This window comes from Anoplolepis gracilipes, chromosome 11, assembly GCF_047496725.1.
Source record: "Anoplolepis gracilipes chromosome 11, ASM4749672v1, whole genome shotgun sequence".
NCBI classification, from domain to species: domain Eukaryota; kingdom Metazoa; phylum Arthropoda; class Insecta; order Hymenoptera; family Formicidae; genus Anoplolepis; species Anoplolepis gracilipes.
This window is the reverse complement of record NC_132980.1, coordinates 9,696,462-9,711,863: the sequence shown is the minus strand read 5'-3', so window position 1 is coordinate 9,711,863 and position 15,402 is coordinate 9,696,462. Positions and strand designations below refer to the sequence as shown.

General features: G+C 36.1%; 1 protein-coding gene across 1 annotated transcript; it reads right to left on the bottom strand.

The window, feature by feature from the left end:
* Positions 1 to 2,147: 2,147 nt before the first annotated feature.
* LOC140671320 (uncharacterized) lies at positions 2,148 to 13,597 on the bottom strand. The gene is made up of 4 exons (XM_072902585.1): positions 13,454 to 13,597; positions 8,050 to 8,268; positions 7,472 to 7,773; positions 2,148 to 5,630 (listed from the first exon to the last, which is right to left on the bottom strand). The coding sequence occupies exons 1-4, from the start codon at positions 13,457 to 13,459 to the stop codon at positions 5,336 to 5,338; spliced, it is 822 nt and encodes a 273-aa protein (XP_072758686.1). The 5' UTR covers positions 13,460 to 13,597; the 3' UTR covers positions 2,148 to 5,335.
* Positions 13,598 to 15,402: the final 1,805 nt, after the last annotated feature.

Below are 15,402 nucleotides of genomic sequence, written 5' to 3'. Positions count from 1 at the left end.
AGTACTTTATACGACCGCTCTTGATATCAGATTCTCGTGTGGCAATTCGAATAAGTTGCAACGTGCTTGTGCAATACGCGACTGCGTTGGATGTAACGAGAAGGTTGTGCGAGAGAAAGACAGAGTGAGAGAGAGGGAGAGAACGACTAGAGACTGAATGAAATAAAAAGAAAAAAAAACAAGTAGGTATCGGCCTAAGCGCAAGAGAAACTAAGCAAATGTCAAAAATAGATTCTCTTTGTTCAGTAAGAAAGAGAGAAAGAGAGAGAGAGAGAGAGAGAGAGAGAGAGAGAGAGAGAGAGAGAGAAAGAGAGAAACGATTTACTTCCAAATCTTTTCACGAATTGCGTACTTCCATTTCCAGCCGATTTCTCGCTCGCATTATCATGCGTATGTACACGCAACACAAAAGCATGCACACACATCGATTGACAGACACACTCTGTCATACACACATGTGTACGTAGATCAGAGAGCATTTCTTAGATAGCAATAAAACGAACTCTCTCTTTCGCGTGTACACATACACTGTATATACTATATTTCCGAAGGATCGATTGATACGCGAGGAATCGGAAAAAATATGATCGCGATATGTGCCACTTGTAAAAAGTAGAACAAGAGAAATTATTGATAGAAACTCATTTTGAGTACTTACTTTTCGAAATTATGTAGATTAGATATTTGAAAAATAAATTTTTTTATTTTTCTTGATTTAGTTGAAAGAAATACAGAGAGGCATTTTCTTGCATTGTAAATAGAAAGAGATAGAGAAATATATATATATATATATATATATATATATATATATATATATATATATATATATTTCTATATATAACGTTTTCAAATTGATCTCTGACATTAAAGAGAAATAGATTCTATCTTGTAGATTTAAGTTTCTATTAATTTTTTTAGACTTGTTCGTTTTTTTGCGAGATTGTTAAACACGAGCGGATGGCGAAACAGAAAATATAAGATATGCAAATAAACGATCCGCGTATAATCGTGTTTAATTGTATAAGGAGAAATATATCACTGTTGATATGTTAGCACTTTAAATGTGACGAGCGAAAAATTCGAAAGAAATAAAAATAATCTGTCGTAAAGACTGTTAACTTTTTAGAATGACAGATTGGTGGTATGTAAAATTGCCTGAGCAACTCCACTTATGCATCGACGAGATAATAAATGGCATCTATGAGAAAATTGTATTACTTTCCGAAGAAGCTCGTGTCGCGCTTTCAAAATTTATTCACAGGTTCAAAGGGTCATTATTATTTGTCCTTTGCATTCTGCAAATTATATTTGTGCGGGACATTTAAAACGAGCTCTCGATTGTTACTGTTTGCGATAAAATATAGGCTTGGAAATTTGAATCTAATTCATTTTAGATTAAAACGATCAACAAGATCTCATAGTGGCATTTTGTGAAAATATAATATAAAAATAAGACGAGCTTAAGCATTAAAGGCTTGGCCTAATAAACGCTGGTTTTGGAAGTCGCAAGTAATAATTTAGCACGAATTCGAAAAATAAAAATAACAATCAAGATAATCTTTCCGCGAACTCGAACATTTTAGATTCTGGCTATGAATAAATCTGAGAATTTTCTATCAGCGTTTTGGAGCAGGACCTTGTCAACTTTTAATTGTCATCTGTTTCACGACAGAGAATCAAGTCCATCTCTTAAACGCGTCTAGGATTATACCAATCAAAGAGAAGAATAGCGAGTGTTAGTAGTGTTAAATGACATTAAACGTCTTTGTAAATAATTTTCGAATTAGAATTCTGTGAATTTGGTGAAAGTAAAATGAGATTGATGGAAGAAGAAGGTCTGATTGACTACCTGCGGTTACGACGCCTAAATCGAACCCCTTTGTAATTTTCAATTGTTTATAACTACAATGTTACTGATATACCATGCCATTAAAATTAAATCCCAAGAACAAAGAGGTAAGATTAAATTTTATGAATAAGATTAAGAAGATTGCCACTAACTAGTAATTTTCCAGTCCTTTTATTGTTTCTTCTTTTGCGTTTTAAGGAAGTAAAGTAATTTATCGCGAAATGGGACGATCGAGTAGTGATAGTTACAACGTTTACAAGCATTATATTTAGCGTAGACGGGATCCGGGGGGGGGGGGGAGGATTACAGAGAGAATCGGGGAAACACTCTGATGCGAGAGATTCACGGATTCGTATATTGGCACGATTAAAATTCAACGCGCAATCATTTTACATCGCATCGACCCATTTTCCACGGTGCACCAGCTGATACTCTTGACAGGATATCTCAACAGAATATTGTAAGTATCATAATAAAAACGTATACCGCCGAAAATTCGCGAATACCGTAATATAGCGTAATCAACTTAATTTCAACATTTCACGTATGTTTAATTTTTTTTCTTATTAACTATACAGTCTTTATTCAAATAGAAAAAGAGATAGATAGATAGAGAGAGAGAGAGAGAGAGAGAGAGAGAGAGAGAGAGAGAGAATAAAGTATAACAAACAAAAAATTCCATTTTCCATGTCTATTTAGTTTCATTATCGTCGACGACGTGATCACAATGGAGACTGCAGTGTAATTTAGGTCAGGTCTTTTTTGCTGCCCATTTCACATTTCCGTTTTGCCTTCTCTTTTTTCACTCTCGAAAAGTTCTACACTTGTTTCGAGTTAGTACTAAATGCGTAAAAGACTGCAGGTGAAAGAAATTGTTCTATTAATCTTCCTTTTCTCCGTAGTAGTATTTAAAAAAATGTACTATTATAAGATTTTCTTTTCGTTGAATTACATTTTTTTCGCGTCACTCAAAGGTCTAAGACCGTAGATTAAAAACACAAACTCTGCAAAGAATGAAAATTAAATTTCTCATCAATCTAAATTCTATCGCGGGAGAAATATAATTTCTTTCATTTAATCGCAAAATTTACGGCAGTATACATTTCGTACAAGTGAAGTATAAAGTGAGAGGTCAATTTTATCTTTTAATGATTAAAATATCATTATGGGATTCGTTTTTTTAATTCGTCGCACGTAATCACACAAAGGAGATAAAGAAAGAATTTTTTTTTTCCTTATGCACCATAGTGCATACATCATTAGTGTTACATATATATATATATGTATACATTGTACAATACGATAGTTAAAAAAAGATAAAACGCGCCACTTTCGCTATGCCATGACGCGTTTCGGATTATCTTTAGAAATTTCGTTGCTTTTTCGTACAGAGCACAACATCGAAATAACAAAGAAATACGCCTCCGTAATGATCATTAAATATGTACAATATATATGTATAATTTTTGTGTATATATATAATACTTTATTATATATAAAACGAACAACACTAGGCTGTACGAAACAAGCTCAAAGATGCCTTCTTTTGAGCGTACTTCGAGTAAATACGCGAGCTTAAAACGAAATCGAAACCGACTAGCAAAGAATAAAAATCATACTCTTTCTAGAAAATTCTTTAATGAAGAAACAGTATATAACAAGCGAGTCATGTTTATTTTTACTTACTGACGTAACGATATGAGATTTTATAAAAATACACGATAAGCCTGAATGTTGATCAATAGCCGATTAATGCTATGAAAACTATTCAATATCGCGCGTGATAAGTATTAGATTTCGATTTAGTTTCAAACCGCGACATGTTTTAGCCAAAGCATAGATAAGCGCTGCAGCTTTCGCAGATTAATTTCACACTGTCGGAAGGTGCGATTCGTTTCCGGAAACCTCGACGATCTCCAGTCGCGCTTAATATTATAATTTAATTGCGCCGGGAAGGAGTGCCTCCTGGCCGATTGTCACGAAGAGAAGTTATGTAAAGCACTTGGACAGTTACAAAATTCGCGAAAAAGTCACGAGATTATGCACTCGTGTGCTGCGTTCGTATTGAGATAGCGACTCTGCGCGCGTACAAGGCACTACAAAGCAACGTAATTACATTGTTTGGAGAAAGTCAATGGATAGTTCAATGTTTAGTTAAATGGTCAATTAAACTACTAGAAAAGTTATAATATATGCGATGGGCCACAAAGTTTTTTTATATGTTAAATAAATTACATTTGTTATATATTTTTTTAAATTAAAAACTTAATAATTAATTAATTTTTATTTAAAGTGCAAAGATTTATTTATTTATATGTCTATATGTAAAGTAAATTTACATTAAAAATTACATCAAAACCGGGAAAAATTTCATCATTTCAATAGAAATTCTATTTTAAAAATACGACCATCGTTTAATTTCGCGTAAGAATTTCTATTTGAAATGCGATATAATCGCAGTTAAAGCATCCAGCGCGTTCGCCAGATAAAACACACCCCCCGAATTTTGCTGGGCCGAATAGACAGTTCGACGAATGATTCAATCGTCCTCACAATCGTCGCAGAGTCGCAATCCGGGATTATTGACTGAAACCCATTCCAGTTATCGCCTATCAATACGATGCAGCAAAACTTGTTGAAGGATATTGACACGACTCGTTGAATAATACTTTAACGAGTTACCGTAACTTGAAATATCGATGGGAAGCAATGCAGCGTAGAAACGCTGTTGTCGTCGGCGAGAGAGACCAAAGCACAATTTTTTTTTATATTTGTCATATCGATATATTTTAGATCGAGAGAGCACCCTTGTCGGGATTTCAACGAGCAAATCTTTCCTAATTTTCCCGTACAATTATCTCTTTCAAGAAGAATAGAACTATAGATTGATAGCAAACAAATATCTCGTTCAACGAAATCTTGTTGACGCCAATATTACTTATTCACATTCATCACGACACGTAATTATTGCACGTATACCACATACATATATCATTTCGACCACATACTTTTTATCGATCCAACGGATTCTCGTTACGATTACCTTATCAATAACATTTTCATTACCGTTCTCGTATTCCTCCTTCCGCATGGCAGCGTCGTCTTCATTGCTGAAACTTCATGTTAGATATATTTAATACACACACTGGTTATAAAGAAAAAGTAAGACGTTGTATAAAATCTTTTTACACCCTGGCTAGGGTGAGTCTAGGGTGATATCGACCGCCACACAGTCGTATCATTGTCTGTTCCATTCATTTTTGGTACACGCGTCGATCTCATCATCGCAGAAGTGACGAACGTTTATCCTAAATGTGGATCTTGTCACGTAGACCCTCCGACGCTTCATATAATCATCAGAATCGCGCGATTCATATTTTTCCTCAGGCTCCATCAAACGTTATCGCTAAAAGCGTCGTCGCTGGCGCCCAGACGATTGTTATCTTGCGTTGATCCGGGATAACGGCCAGGCACCAGCAGCCAGCCTCACGTCTTGGCGAACTTGTAGACGACACCGAACACCAGCACGCTCACCAGCATCAGCACCATCGCGGTCACCACCTTGGCGAAGGCATTCAGTCCGCTCTCGGTGGGCTGTTGCGATCTTCCGCTTGGCATGCTCTGCTTGGCGGCGAGGCCGCGCGCCAGGGCGGGAAAAGCCAAGCTCTGGGTGAAGGTCAGCTTGTGGAGGGACTCTGATAGGGAATATGGACCTACGGATCCGCGACCCGCGGCCCTCAACAAGGCGTACTCCAGGTCTAGAGCATCGAACATGCTGTATCTGTAAGCGTTTGCAAGTATATATAATTAATATTATTTTTTCTAATATTTTATATTATAATATTAATTATTTAATTATTCTCTATTATATTTAGCTAGCTTTGTCTGTTGATCCAATATTTTCAATAATATTCCATATCACTTTCTTTTTTTGTCCAAAACAAGTATATTTTACATATTTTATACTTCTTTGTACTTATTACCATAATTAATTTTCATTATTTTTTTCATTTCTTTCACTTAACGTTATAACCGGTTTTTATATTATATTAGACAAGTTGTTTTTTTTTAGAAGAATTCCGATATGAGTTCTCGCTTTGTAATGAAAACATGGACAAAGGTGTAGCAAAGAAAAGTGAGCCTCTATCGAGACAATCCAAAATGTCTCGCGCAATATATTGCGTGAACGATCGCGTGATTGCGAAAGATCGTGTCGAATAAAAAAAAAAAGAGGAATTAGAACGCGATTGACCTCGGGTGCGAAGGGAAAAAAGAAAAAAGCCATTTTCTCGAGGTATTCGCTAAAAGAATCCGACCGAAAGCGAACGATTCCATTAATACACGTATTGACATACGGTATGTCGTCATTGCTGATATACGTCGTCGAAATACGATCGATAATTTTCGAAATATGAATAATTGAAGATTCTCACTCCTTTCGAAATCGAGCTCTTGTTTACAATGTAAACAGATCGGGGGAAATCGATAGTCCTCGAAAATAGCTATCAGCCCTGAAAAGAGTAGATTCTTGTATGTACGTTCTGTATGTGCGTGTGTGTGTGTGTGTGTGTGTGTGTATTAACGTACATTATGTCAAGGTCGTTCCTTGACACGAGTCAAGACCACGCTCTGCGCCCTGCGTCGAACGTGTTGCTCGCGAATAGAGTATTTCTGACGTCCGGATCTCTAGGTCCTTGCTTAAGCCCCGCACATGCGGCCAAGGATAAGGTCATTTCTATACGAGTAAATATTTGCGTCGTTGATACTTTGATTACGAGAGATAAAAAAAGATAAGATGACTTTTTTATAGCGATGCTTTCACATCAAACTTGTCGCGACGACAAAGTTTCAAAATTCTAGCTATGCTGAGAATGTCTGTTGCGTGCCTCGGTATTATTATGTATACTGCCCCTATTTACCATAGTTCGGATGTCAAGAGAGATATTGTCTCTTTGTTACATTGCAAAAAAATTTTACGATATTGCTCTACTTTTTATTTTACTAACGACCTACGCGCATCATTCATGTGACTCATTGTCAGATATTTTATTATTTTAATTAGTAATTATTGTTATTATTCCTTATACATATAAACGTTAAAAGTTTGTTGTTATAACAAATTTGTTAGAAATAACATTTTTAAAAATATTTTGTATTTTATTCAAAATGTATTGATATGTAAAAATCCAAAACCTTACTTTAGCAACAATTCTCTTGAAGTTTTTGCTTCTAAACGTCTCTAATAAATTTTATATTATTTTTGATCGTTTTGTTACCAATGCTAATAAATTATATTCAAATGACTAAATTTTTTAAAAATGCCATCCTCTAAATGCTTTTATTTAAGTAAAATTAATCACATCAAATAAATAAAGTTATTCTCCCACATTATTAACTTTTTCAATGTTCGACCTGTCAAATTATATCAATATCAAATCAGATCTTTATTGATATGAAATTACGTATAATCCATATCGATATAATCAATCGGTATTGTGGAAAAGAGACAACAATAAATTTTGATCCTTTGAATAAATCACATGTTTTTTTTATAAGATTAAATGTACGATGAAGAAGAAAGAAATTTTTCTAGTTGTACGATATAAAAGAAAAATAAATTACCTGCTACTGCGTCTCCTATCTTGCGAGTGCATCGACACGATCGCCGAGCTCGGCATTGATCGCAGACTACTGGTGGTCGAGCTGGAGGGACTGGGCGGCGCGGGCCGATCGTCGTGATCCTCATCCACGGACGTCCTATCCGGCGACGGTGGACTCTTCTGCCCTCCCGTATTATGGTGGTTATGGTGAAGATAGGGCAGCTGCAGTCGAGCGTGGTCCGGATGCAGCAAGCTTGCGCGACGCGATTGCTGCGGCGTCATCGCCGGGCTGTTGCAGGTGACGCCGCACGGTGACGGCGATGCCTTTAACGTCAACTTGTTAATGACTTTTATAAATTACAAAGTCCCCATCTTGGGGATAAAAATGTAAATTGATGCGAAAAAGAAATTCATTTCATGAAAAGTGCAATGAATCGTTCTGGAGAGAGGACTTTAAATATATACTCTTGCATTCTTTGATAGAAATTCAACTGGAATTAAAAGGCATTGTTCGTCTGATCAATTAAAAATTATTCAGAGAAAATGAATATCTCTCTCGCTATTTTTTTCTTTCATTCTTGTATATAAAAGTTGTGAAACCTGAATAGATTCGATGCCGCTGTCGTTGACGTTTTCCTGCACATCTGGGAACACAAAAGCTTGGGCCTGTCCGTCGGCCTCGGCTCTGGGCGAATCGCTGGGCCATATCTGAAGAAGAGGAAGCCCACCGCGCGACTCGTTGCAGATTTCGGCAACGACAACGTTGCTTGTTGATCCACCGGTATTGAGGCACAAACCCAGCTCTCTCAGTGGCTTCTGCTAAACGACGTTTAATTTTTACTTTTTCTCTTACAATGGAAATTTAATCTTTTCTGCTCGCTAGGAATTCAGATCTGTTCCAAAGTTGTTTATTGAAATACAATGCATTCTTAAAGAATAACGCAATATAGTTGAATGCGAATGTAAGTAAAACAAGATTTAAATTTTCTCTTGCCCGTAGCACGTGCACTTGAAATTGTATTTGTTACTGAATTATTACGAGAGTCGTATATCGCGAGTAAAAAAACTCCTTGCGACTTTTAATTACTCGCTGACTTCGATAACAAATAACGTTACTGTAAGAAACTTAGTAATATTATCGTGACACGAGATAAACATTTTTTGCGTTAGCGACATATAAAAGGTCCTTCACGGTTGAATATTAACATATGAAATATTAAAAAGAAATATTTTTAGCCACGGTCGCGCTTTAAGAGTAAATAAATCGATGCGATACTCGCGGTACTGTTTCGTTCAGTAAAACTTTATTTTCAATTTCGACGATATATAAGAAAAGATAATAAAAATGCGTAATCTCTGCGTGTAGAATTATTTTAAATTAAATGAAGGTAAATATTTTTTTTTTCAAAATAGATTTGCTAATGAAACATTGGATCTTACGTTATATTACGTAAAACAAAGCACAGATTTCATAATTGCTTCTGTGATGAATCGAAATTTCCGTGTTATTATTATTAACAAGTTTGTCACGAAATATCGTGCTCGCGTCAACTTATCGATCATTTCTAACATCATGAAATTTATTTCTAACGTCATATCGGTAAACTGTATATAACTAAATATATAATTACGGCTGAGATCTCAGTAAACTTTGAAGAATCTCGTAATTTCTTAAAAAATTAAGATCGTGATTAACAGATTAGGTTGTTGGGTTGCTAAATAAAAGCTTCGTAATATATCACGCGACCATGAACTATTCGTAAATAACGCACTAATTTTTTATCAATGTTATAGTATATGAATCTTGGGACTAGAATAACTAATGTCACAAAGCGCGCGCGATTTGCCTTTAAAGAAGAGAAAATGTCACGCTCTTAAAGCACAAAAAATGGTCCAGTTTCCTATAGTAATCTATAGAATAACATCAACTTTATTGTCATCTAATTCTATATTATACATATATGTATATATTTTTTTACAGTTATATCGAGTATATAAATTAAACATCAGCAATGAAATTATATAATCTTGTTTAAATATATATAAAAACCACTTCTCCTTATAAATATTGTACATCTCTTAAATATGTAAGAATATAAATATAATAAATAATTTGATCTAAAAATACAAATAATTAAATAAATTATAGAAACATTTCTTTAATAAGCCACTAAACTTTTTTATCCTTTTGAATTGAAGTTATTATTTCAACTACATTACCCTTCCAAAATTTCTTACACTAAAAATGATTAAGCCATCAAAGTTTGGCAAAATAAACTATTAAATACAATCTGTTATACAAGCTGTCACCCATTTTTTAATTTGTAATATCTTAATGGCTTATTATTTTTGCCCTTGTTCGTGTCTCACCTTCGGCCTTTTCGCGTCGGAGCCTATTCGTTGCAAGGGCTCCCTATCCGTCGATCGAACGATCTGATTTTATTAAGCTTGCGACAAGCGTGGATAATAATAATACATTTAAAGTTCAAAATGTCGTCGTCGTCGTCGACGTCGTTGTCGTTGTGTGAGAATCGTGGTCGCGCAGGAAGCTGTACGTCGAACGACAAGCCGCCAACGGGGGATAAACGGCTCGTTGGTTTCCGGTGCGACGAGCTTGCAAAAGGTCGCTCTGTTGTACAAAAAACGTCGGGAAAAGACGACAGGCCGCAGAAGCAACGTGAAACAGATCGATAAAATGCGAACGGGAGAAAGTGCGTTGTTGGAGAAAAAAAAACGCGTAAATTCCTCACGAATTCCGGATTCTCTCTAATTTTGGGGGCCAACTAACTTTGCGTGCGTGCCAATTTTCTAAATGGTCCGCAGTTGACGTTATACTTGAATGGAAATGTCGATATAAATAATTTTTGCGCTTTTAACGGGAGAATATTATATCAAAGGATTTTTTTTTTTTTAATACTCGTATAGTTTAAATCTATCTGAAATTGCACTGTATTGCCAACGTAATAATGAAATTTAATATCACGCTCGTGAAAAAAATTAATAGACACTTTGAAATATTCACTTTTCGTAAAGCGATCACATAAGTAATACTACATACATAATTCAGTTTTTTGAATATCTTTCTTAGAGAATAAGAAAAAAGAAAAAATTAATTCAATAGAAAATAAAAGTTGACACCTAGGATTGACCAAAAGAGAACACGAAACAGATCGATAGTGCGTGAGCAGGAAGTGTGTCAGTGATATTAACTGAAGGTCGTAGGTGAAATACTATCGGGAAATGAGACACGAAATTCGTAATTACTTCGCTTCGTCAACAGGGAGTAAAAGAAAAAAAGCGACAACTGCTGATTAAGAATATTGAAAAAAACGCGAGAAGAAAATTTCCCTATCTCCGAGTCTATTTTTTAACGTTTGCGGTAAAATTTAACTTTTTTTCCTTCTTATCGCTTGGTAGAATAATCACAAGTCACGCTAAAGGACTCGATGAGGAGAATGTACGATGAATTCCGCGATATAAAATTAGATCGATAATGTGAAGACCCTCTTTTCTTTTAAAGTGCAAACTCGGAAATTATTATTCGTAAAAACGCGTCCTCTCCACCGACAGCAAAACGATCGGAGTCATCGCGCGGAAGAACGCCTTGAACCGGATGAAAAAACCGGCTTGTTTCTTTCTTTGGAAAACTTCCATTATATTTGCATAACACTGGCTTTTTCTAAGAATGCCACAATCTGTCGCTCGAACGAACCAATGTGCAGATGCAAGAAACGCGGCGCGAATAAAACAAATATTACTTTGCATATCGTTGCATTCGAGTTCCGGATATGTTGTAAAAGCTTTTGAAACGCAAGCCTGGCGGCGATCCAAATTGATCAACGGAAAATCCCGCAACAAAACTCAAGAATAATCGAGAATGCGTAATAACTACGTCAAGTATAGACTACGGAAAGCTCCTTTTAATCCTTGCTTTGATCAATTTTGACGCGGAGTCGAGAAGTCTGCAGAGAGACTCTGTCGAGAGAGTGTCTCGCGAATCCCCTCGGAATATCCTGCATGTTTTGGCGAAGAGTTTACGAATTTTGACGTTTAGATAATATTCTTGCATAGTCGATCCAAGAGAAATGAAAACTATGACTTTGAAAGTCACTGCTGTGCTTCGAGTCGAACAACCTTGCCAGCAAAGTTAATGCAAATTGTATCGCGCGTCTGCTCCGGAAGCTGCGTCTCGCTATGCATTTTTCACAGTTCAATCTACGAGCCGTAAAACGCGCGATAGTAAAAGAAAAAGATTATTCCATCACGCTATTCTCGGCGCGATTAAAATCTTCGTTCCGCGACCTTTCTAATAGTTCGTGACACTTTCACAGAATTTACATGCTCGCGGACTTTTAAGTACTTGCTTCATTGAAAGATATCGCGCATATGTATATCAGTTTTCACAGTTTCAATGTATTTATCAATTTTACAATTTATTAATATTTTATGCCTTCTAATCAATTAAATATTTTATGAAAGGATCTAATATAAGATTCTATTAAAAGTCTTGATGAGATTCTCCCTAAAATTTATAAGATCGTTAAAAGCGAGTTACAATGATAAAACTATCGACCAGAATCGCAAAAAGGCAACCGATAATTATACCAGCATAGAGCACTGACTCGCGTAAAAATGGCGTAAAGAGACATGCTTGTTCGTGACCATGACTGTAAGATCTCGACTTCCTGTTCAGCCTTGGCACGAAGCGGTCGATGAGAGCAAGGAAAAAAAGGCGCGGAGATCGTTTTCCTGGCACACTGCCTGTGTCGACTAAATGAAAAGTGCTCGGAATCGCATATTATAATTTCAAGATATTTTATACACATTTATCGTACACGGAAAGTTCCTAAACAACGGAGACGCACAGCCATCTGGTAAATCACATCTGGCAGATGTAAATCCTAATTAATTATATATTATAGAGTTAATTCCGACTTCAATAGAAAAATATTTTATAAAATATTAGAAAGAAATATGTAAATCATATTTTTCTGTTCCATAATTTTGTAATATTTTAATAATTTTACAGTGTAGCTGTTTTTCTTGTTAATTATAGAGACTTTATAAAAATGGATAAATTATAAGAAAAATCGATAGGCAAAAAGTAATAAATAAAATGTAGTAGAAATATACTACAAAGAGGCTTTCTTGCGTAAAATAAACTGTTGTCAACCTCTTGAAACTTCACGGTTGTTTTAGGTCGGTACGTCGCTCGTAAACTGAATCCAACAAGTTTTTATAACAGCCATCCTCGTATAATCTAATTCAGTCTAAAAAGAAGTATCGTAAAACATATATTTCGGAAACGTAATAAAAAAGTGGAAAGCGAAAAATATAACAAAAGTAAATTTATTTGAGATACGTTCAGATGCGAAAAAGTGAGCGATCTATATAGATGAAATATAGTTAGTAGCGATTGATTTGCGAAACATGTTACAAAAACATATATATATATATAGAATATTCAATTTATTTTAGTAATAACTATTATTTGTATGTCTTTTGACAGCAGTACCAACTGTTTGCGATGCGGCATCGATGGAGTGCAGATTGCATAGGACGGGACTCCGACCCACCTGTATGCTTCCCGCACTCGTTGACTTTCGAGAATGGACGCGACAATAATACTCAAGCACAAGAGAAATAATCAACGTGTTTCTTTTCATTTACATAACACTGAGAACGATCTACGCACTCGTTTTTAAGACATTATACAACGAGATATGATCATGAGTATATATAATTTCACCACCATATATCGCGAATCGTCACACATAAGAAATCAGTTCACTCCCCTCGCGCTTACAACGATCGATGAACCCCATCTGCGCGTAAAGTTTCCACAAATCACGACCCCCTATAAATCATGATCGAATCGCGAGGAAAGAGACCAAGGTCCTTTAAGTCACACCGTGATTACCGCGTCGTTCAATAAACCCGCGAAAGGGGAAGAAGAAGAAGAAAAAAAGAAAGGAATAAATGAGCGCGACGCGATCGATCCTACCTGCATGCTTCTGATCGCATGCCAGAAGATCCCGGCACGATCCTCCGAGGCGTCCGTTTACTTGGTCCAGGATTACGACTTGGGCTCTCGGCGGTGGACGAGGGTTCGATTCTCCTCGAGATTTGAACTGCGACTGCGATCCGGCCGCGCGCGCGGCAGAACCGTGTGCTTCGCTCCGCGAGGATTGGCAGTCCGGCGGCTCTCCGGATGGGGAAGGGATGAAGAGAGCCAGGTGGAAAGCGAAGCGGGGGTTGTTTTCGCTCTCTCCGTGCCGGTCGAGGGTGAGAGGCGACGGTGGTCCGTTTATCATCGTGCCGGGGCGATGAGCCGCGTGCTCGCGGATGGACACAAAGGTGGATCGACAGGTCGGCTCTCTCTGCCTCTCCCTCACCCCTTGAATCTTTTAGGAAGGACCTTCCTCGGGGAGAATAAGAGGACCGTCCCAAACGCGTTTTTCTCATCTCACGTTTATTATTTCATTTCGTCTAATGCGTAAATCGATGACTCTTCTCGCATAAATCGCATTATTTTCCAAATGGATTTTCCTCGTGCGTTGCGAAAAATTGAAAAATATTGAAAAAATATTATGATCATAAATAAAATTCAAGCTTTGTTTGCTTTTCTCTCTTTCTCTCTTTCTTTTCTTTCTTTTTTTCTCTCTCGAATTATTTAAATTTCAAACGTCAAGCTCATTTTCCTGGAAGCTAAATAAAGTTACTTATGTGAATATAATACCACGTTCAAGAGAGAATAATTATAATTAAATTTGTTAAATATATTATTAGAAAGAAAAATTAAAATTTTATTAAATAAATAAACCATTTAAGGTATAATAACTTTAATATTAACGGTAAATATCTCATTTTCATACGTTGAGACAAAACTCTCAATAGTTTTATTTTTCATCAGTTAATCGATGTTATCTTTCTTATAGCAGTCCATTCGATCGATTCGATTAATTGTTAATCTACGGTAACTGTTGCGTTCCAATTACATTTTACCAATTAAATTAATTGCGTAGTTTCGTAACAAAAACGAAAATACAAATGCTATATTCTAGTATATTCAACAAATATTATATTCTGATATATCTATCAAAAACCGGAGATTAAATCCATTACAATTCGTTGATATTGTCCCTTAGCGTCATGAAATAAACCTTATATATCGATACAGGCTTTTAAAAACCGTACACATCAAGGAAAATACGTAAATAAAGGAAGACACATTAAGTCAGATTTAATAGGAACTTTGAAGAAGATAGGGAGAAAGATGATTGAGCTTGTTGCTTTGGAAATAACGCGAATAATCTTCTAAACAGCACATATTTCATAAAAAAAGAACCGAGAACGATAGCCTATATTTCTTTATTAAAAAGATAAGTACGGCAACATTCAGACAGGATATGAATAAAATCGGATAACATAGGATAAAGGGAAATACAAAGAGAATGTGATCGATACATCAGAGGCGCAGAAAATTGCGACGGGTGACAAAGAAAGTACTTGAGGAAACTGTCAAGACTGGTATCTGGAGAATGAGCAGAACGTCGAGAATTCAATCTTTTCGGAATTTGGGACGCATGTGAAAATATCTTCTGAATCGTGCAAACACGAATTTCGTATCGCGATAAATTGGATAGTAACCGCACAAAAGGTTGTAAACGTTGTCCTATTTGCTTTAGCCGTCGCTCCTCCTGCCCGTTTTGACAACATGGCAAAATTAACATGGAAACGCGCGGAAAGCGTCTAAATGAGAGAATACTCAGGAGGAAGATATGAAAGAGATAATGGAATGCTATCTGAACGCATATATAAATGTAAGAGAGGAAACGAAGAGGAAACGCGCTCTATCTTCGAATAGACAGACATAATTTATTACGTCATGTGGAAGAATCTTGACGGATACTGGATAAAAGTATAGAATAATGCACCCTTTTTTTTACACTC